Source organism: Mauremys mutica, chromosome 1, assembly GCF_020497125.1.
Source record: "Mauremys mutica isolate MM-2020 ecotype Southern chromosome 1, ASM2049712v1, whole genome shotgun sequence".
NCBI classification, from domain to species: Eukaryota; Metazoa; Chordata; order Testudines; family Geoemydidae; genus Mauremys; species Mauremys mutica.
In genome coordinates, this window is record NC_059072.1 from 362,004,340 (window position 1) to 362,010,735 (window position 6,396).

The 6,396-nt window shown below is 45.9% G+C and overlaps 1 protein-coding gene across 1 annotated transcript; it reads left to right on the plus strand.

Moving 5' to 3' along the window:
- The first annotated feature begins 2,735 nt into the window (after positions 1–2,735).
- LOC123358250 (putative olfactory receptor 52P1) lies at positions 2,736–3,674 on the plus strand. The gene has a single exon (XM_045000905.1). The coding sequence runs from the start codon at positions 2,736–2,738 to the stop codon at positions 3,672–3,674; it is 939 nt and encodes a 312-aa protein (XP_044856840.1).
- The last annotated feature ends 2,722 nt before the right edge of the window (positions 3,675–6,396 follow it).

Genomic DNA, 6,396 nt, shown 5'->3' on the forward strand with positions numbered 1-6,396 from the left:
CAGCCTGTTAGAAACCCGGAGATACTTTCCTGAGGCTGCTTCTCCGTGCTGTCAATTGCGGATGTTATCCGAAAGCTGTAGTGGGGTTGCTCATGGGAGGAGGGATGGTCTTGGGCAGGGGTGTGTGTCAGACTGTAATGTTATGTGGACCACTCTAGCAGATTGTCTCGGACACCATCCCCGATCCAGGCCATCCCTCCTCCCGTGAAAAACCCCACTAAAGCCTTCTGGTAAAATCTGCAACTGCCAGTATGAAAAAGCAGCCTCGGGAAACTATGTATGGCTTGCTAAGGGGCAGCAATCCGTGAACAGGTGGGCAGCACTGTTGGTTGTGGGGTAGATCGGGGGGTGTACATGGACAGATGAGCAGCGATGGGGGTTGTGGAATGTACACAGGCAGGGAGGCAGTGCTCCGGTCTGTGGGGGGGCAGGAAGGGGTGCAATCCCAGGGTATACAGGGACAGGCGAGCAGCGCTGGGAGTTCTGGATGCTGAAATTAATTGTTACCTTGTGATTATTGGGCCAGCGCTGGAACTTTTCCTAGCCCTGAGTGCATTTGGGCTCAGGGAATCTTTTCCCTGGTAATCAACAAAACTGCAGCCTTGGTTTTTCGAATTGCTGTTGTTCAATGTTTTTTACATAACTTCCAGATATTGAATTCTGTTACCCTCTATTTGGTAGCCTGAAAAGCATATTATTAAATATTTGTTCCCTGCGTATGTACTTACAGGCTGTTATCAAGTCACCCATTAAGCATCTTTGTTACACTAAATAGATTGAGCTCCTCAAGTCTATCAAAATAAGGCAGATTTTCCAATCTTTTACTAACTCTTGTGACTCTTCTCTGAAACCTCTCCAGAGTATCAACATCCATCTTTAACTGGGTCCACCAGAACTGCGCACAGGATTCCAGCAGCAATCACACCACTGCCAAATACCAAGGTAAAATGACTTCCCTACTTCTCCTTGAGATTCTCCTGGATATCATCCCAGGATTACAATCGCTCTTTTGGACACAGGGTCACACACATGGGAGCTCATGTTTAGCTAGTTTCCCCTTCATACCCCCAATTCTTGTTCAGATTCATTGCACTTCCCACGATAGTTCCCCATCGTGTTAGCATCGCCTGCATTCTTTGTTCCTAGATTAAGGTATCTACATAGCTATATTAGAACACACATTGTCAGCTTCGACCCAGTTTACCAACCAATCCAGATTGCTCTAAGTCACTGACCTGTCCTTTTTACTATTTACAATCCCCCAATTTCCGTGTCATCTGCAAATTTAATCAATATTCAGACATGGGAAGGGTTAGCAGCTGCATTGTTGACACACGTCTCTGCTTACACTTGTTAGTTAACACCTGTAACTTATCTCTCAGATAAAGCTGGGTGCCTGCAAGGATGTGTCTCATGAAAAGAAATGAGGGAATTAACAGAGGTGCAGGCCTGTAGCCCTAAATACCAAGACCTCTGTGCCCTTCATGCCTATTCTGTTTAGCACAAAGTCATAATCCAGCAGCATAATGTCTGTTTCCATAAGGTAACTGGGCTCCTATCCAATATAGCAATTCCATCGTGGACCAGACCTATGGTCCATATAGTCCAGTGTCCTCTGTATTACAGTGGCAGCGTCAGGTGTTGCAGAACAAGGTGGAAGAAACCCAGCCATAGGTGGATGGGAGGAAAACCATCATGAGGGTGTCACCCTAATGCCTGACAGCTAGAGATTGGATTTTACTCTGAAACATGTGGGCCTATAGGTTTTCCAAACTATTTATTTAGCTGTAACAATTGTTACCGGATAATCTCACTATTCATGGAAATGTCCAAACCCTTCTTTATTCTTGCTTGCCTCATGGCCTCAACTACCTCTTGTGGCAAGGAGTTCCTCAGTCTAATTAGCCAGTGAGTGAAGAAAGGATTTTGTTTTTATCTGATCTGAATTTGCCACATATCAGTTTTAATGAATATCTTCTTGATCTTGTGTTATGAGTCAGGGAGACCACATTCTCGATCTACTCTCCACAAGTCAGTAATTTCTACACTTTTCTCATAGCCCCTCTTATTCATCTCCTTTCTAAGGTAAAAATACCAGTCCTAGTCCATATGAGACCCCGGCCTTTGATCATTCTCATTGCCCTTCCCTGGACCACTCTAATTCTGCAATATCCTGTGTGAGAAGGATGCCCAGTACTACACAGAGGAGCCCAGAGGAGGGTGAAACATTGACTGACTGATCTCATGACATTGTATTTTCTGTATGATTCCCAATCTCACTCCTCCTGGATCCCAAGGTTTTGCTTAGTTTCTGTCCAGGCTTCAACTGTGAGCACGGCTTCACAGAGCTGTGTACCATAATGCCCATGTCCCACTCCTGTGTTCAAAGAGTTAAATTAGAACCTTCTCAGCTGTTTGAGGAATTCAAGTTTCCCGTCCAATGGGCATACACATTGCAGTTATTGACACTGAAGTACATCTGCCATCATGTTGACCATTCACCTGGCTTGGTTAGCTCCCTGTGAGGACTTCTTTGGACTTTCCTATGATCTACATAATCTGGTGCCATGTGTAAATGTTGCCACCTCACTGCTCAAGCACATTTCAAGATCGTTAATACCTATAAAATATTTACTGTACTATTTGTTATAAAGCGTGTGACCCTCTCACTGTGCTTCTCTCCCTTTGCAGAGACCTGGAGCATTTCAGAGCCTGATCGACGCATCAACCACCTCATGGCAGCTTTCAACCTCACCCTCTCTGACCCTTCAACATTCATTCTAACAGGCATCCCTGGCCTGGAAGCTGCCCACATCTGGATTTCCATTCCTTTCTCTATATTCTACATTATCGGCCTGTTGGGAAATTTCATGGTTCTGTTTGTTGTAGGGAAAGAAGAAACCCTGCACAAGCCGATGTACCTGCTGCTCTGCATGCTGGCACTCACAGACATCGCCATGTCGACTTCCGTCATGCCAAAGGCACTGTGTATATTCTGGTTCAATTTGGTAGGCATTACTGTGGGTGGCTGCCTCACCCAGTTGTTCTTCCTGCATGCGGGTTCTATGACACATTCAGCCGTGCTCGTGACAATGGCCTTTGATCGCTACGTTGCCATATGTAACCCTCTGAGATACGCCACCATTCTCACCAACGCACGAATAGCTAAGCTAGGGCTACTGGGTATGATGAGAGCTGTTCTCCTTGTTATGCCAATTCCCCTGCTCCTGAACAGACAGCCATTCTGTGCCAATCACATTATCCCTCACACGTACTGCGAGCACATGGCCGTGTCGAAAATGTCATGTGGGGATACCACAGTCAACAGGACACATGGCTTAGTGATAACATTTGTAGTCATCGGGTTAGACCTGACGCTCATCGCCCTCTCCTACGGTCTGATCATCAGGGCCGTCCTTAGAATTTCTCAGAAGGAAGCCCACCAGAAAGCCCTCAACACCTGCACTGCCCACATCTGTGTGATGCTGACAACTTATACTCCCTTCCTCTTCACCACTCTGACACATAGGTTTGGTCAGGGCATCGCTCCCCATGTTCACATCATCTTGGCCAACCTCTATTTCCTCCTTCCCCCCATGCTCAATCCTATCATTTATGGGGTCAAAACCAAAGAGCTCCGTGACAAAGTGGGCAAATGCCCCTGCAGAATATGATACCTGGGACCACTAACTTTAAACCTGTGTGACAAGAGGGGGAAGAATAGCTCCTCCTTAATCAAGGGTGCTGTGTCCCCGTTTGGCTGAGCTCAGCATTGCGGAAGTTCACAGTATGAGAAGTTCCTCACACTTAGCATCTCATCACTCCATCAGCAAGCACTGCTCTCTCCATTGCTGAGATCCCTGTCTCTGACCATCATCTGATCTCTTTCCACATCAACTGTCAGTCCCCACCCCTGCATGCCATGTCATGCAGCCTTTCCGTGACTTCCAGTCAACTGGAAGACACTGCAGCTTTCTGACAAAAGGTGGACTCTGTGTGAACAAGTTTCTTGATCTGTTCAATGAACTGAAGCTATATTTTCAGATAACCAAAGACAAAGAAAGAAACTACAATACTGAGATTTTATCATATGTGCAGTGGTCCAATGAACCAAATTTTCCTGATTTTTCTACTTCCAATCCTTCAGGGAGCCTGGAAGATAAACCAAATGTTTCTGTAGGAAAGTGGTAATTCGGAAATGTGCTGAAGGATTTGAAGAGATTCTACTAGTACTTGTTGGTGAGAGTAATGGAACTGAATATTTTTGAGAACTGGATTGCTGTGTTAAACTATGACATCGATTTTAAGTCAAAGAACTTACTGATTTTCACAGTTGATATTAGCGTCACTTTTCAGCTGAAACTTTCAAAATACACACTAATTTTTCTATTCATCGAAGAAGTCAAATGTTGGTGTTGAGATTTAATGTTGGAGTTTGTGAAACAGGTGAAACAGAAATTACCACCAAACATCCAGGAGGGCAAAGATTTTAGTGAACTTGTCTCATTTGCTCTTTCATTGCTGTCGCTACATTTTAGCAACGCTGCAGCTGAAAGAGAGTTTTCTCAGAGGATCTTGATAAAAACAAAAACAAAGCATTCTACTTCTGATGTAGACAGCGAGGATGAAATATTGCCATTTAGAGACAAACAGTAACAAATTAATTTAACACAAAATATGGGCATTGACTACTATCATTAAATACATTTAGACATAAATAATACACTAATGTTATTTTTGTTTTGACACTACATATGTTTTGGGCTCCTTTGGGGCTATTTTTAACACCCTATTTGCCATTTTTTGTTTAAAACATCTGCCAACCCTCAATCAGGATACAAGTACCAGTATTGGGGTTTTGAATGTGAATTTGATTTTCATCTCATAGCTTCAACTCCTGCTGGGGCTTGCAGCTTTTTAAAAAAAAATCAAATCTGTACTAGGTATCTAAAAAAATATATCATTTGTTACTTGATTAATAGACCACTGTGTTAATAAAAAAACCAACCTTTGTTTCAATAAATAGATTGGACTATTTTGGGTTCTTTTTCAAGTGATTTTGGGCTATGAATTCATTGGACGTCTGGCAACCAGCCTGGGCCAGAGAAGCAGCCCAGAGAGTCAGAACTTGGCTGGAGGCAGAGCTGCAGTGCTGAGGCAGAGCAGGAAGCTCCAGCAAACAATAGGCAGGAGATGGGTCAGCAGAGACCCACTGCTCCTATGAGGAGTCAGAGTTGAGCTACAGCATGGAGCTGCGGGGACAGAGCCAGGATAGTGGATGCCGGACCAGCCACAAATAACATGGCAGCTGAGCTCAATAAGCAGCTGGGGAGATCAAAGTGGGGCCATGGGCAGAGAGCCCAGTACCGGGAGATGCTGCTAGACGGGAGGGCTTTGAAGGCTGGACATGAACCCAAAGAGTGGGCAGATGCTGGGCACAAGGGTCCTGGCACCTAGGCCCTGAGGGACCATGGCCACTGCCAGAGCAGGTGTCTTTCCTGTGGTATCACCACAATGCAGCCAGGGCTGGGAGAGAGGGAGACCTGGGACGTGTGAGGAACAGACTGTGAACTTTTTTAACATCCCAGAAACAGCCATTTGTGGGGTTTCCTATGCCCACAAATGGGTTCCTTGTTTCCCTTAACTTTTCCATTTGTTCCTTGTTTTTCTTACAGCTGCTGTTTAATAAATTGTATGTGGTTTTAACGTCATGCAGTGATCAACAGGTCAGGGAAGTGGCTGGTGCAGAAAGACCACCCAGAGTGGAGACACCCTAGTCCCTGTCCTGAATGTTCACAATAGGGGCAGGGATAGCACAGTGCTTTAAGCATTGGCCTTCTAAACCCACGGTTGTGAGGTCAATCCTTGAGATCACTTAGATGTCTAGGGCAAAAATTGGTCCTGCTAGTGAAGGCAGGGGGCTGGACTTGATGACCTTTCAAGGTCCCTTCCAATTCTAGGAGATTGGTATATCTCCAATTATTTCTTTCTTATTTCTAGGACTGGGGGTCAATGCCAGGGCAGCCTTTGACATGGGTGGTTCGGGCGATTGCCCAGTGACATACTGAAGAGGGCATGGTTTGATACCGCTTGTGTGACCTGACCTGCCGACCAAGAGCCACTGGCCTTATGGAGCCAGCCAGGTGAGAGACATGCACCTGCAGACCCAAGCAGCAGCTTGACCAAGCAGGCACTCAGCCAGGTAACTCTTGCAGTAGGAGCAGGGGTGTGCAGGGCTCCCCAATCTCCAGGGACAGAGGGCCCCCCTCCCTAGAATGGGGGCTGGGCTGCAAGAGGCTCTTGATCTGATGTGTGGGATGGACGGTTGAGGTTGTTAAGGTGGGAGAGGAGGAGATGAGGCACGTGTGCCAGCATCTCTGTGTCCCGGCTGTGGCC

Excerpts from the sequence above, each read along its gene's own strand:
- LOC123358250 (XM_045000905.1), top strand. The coding sequence starts at position 2,736 with ATGGCAGCTTTCAACCTCACCCTCTCTGACCCTTCAACATTCATTCTA.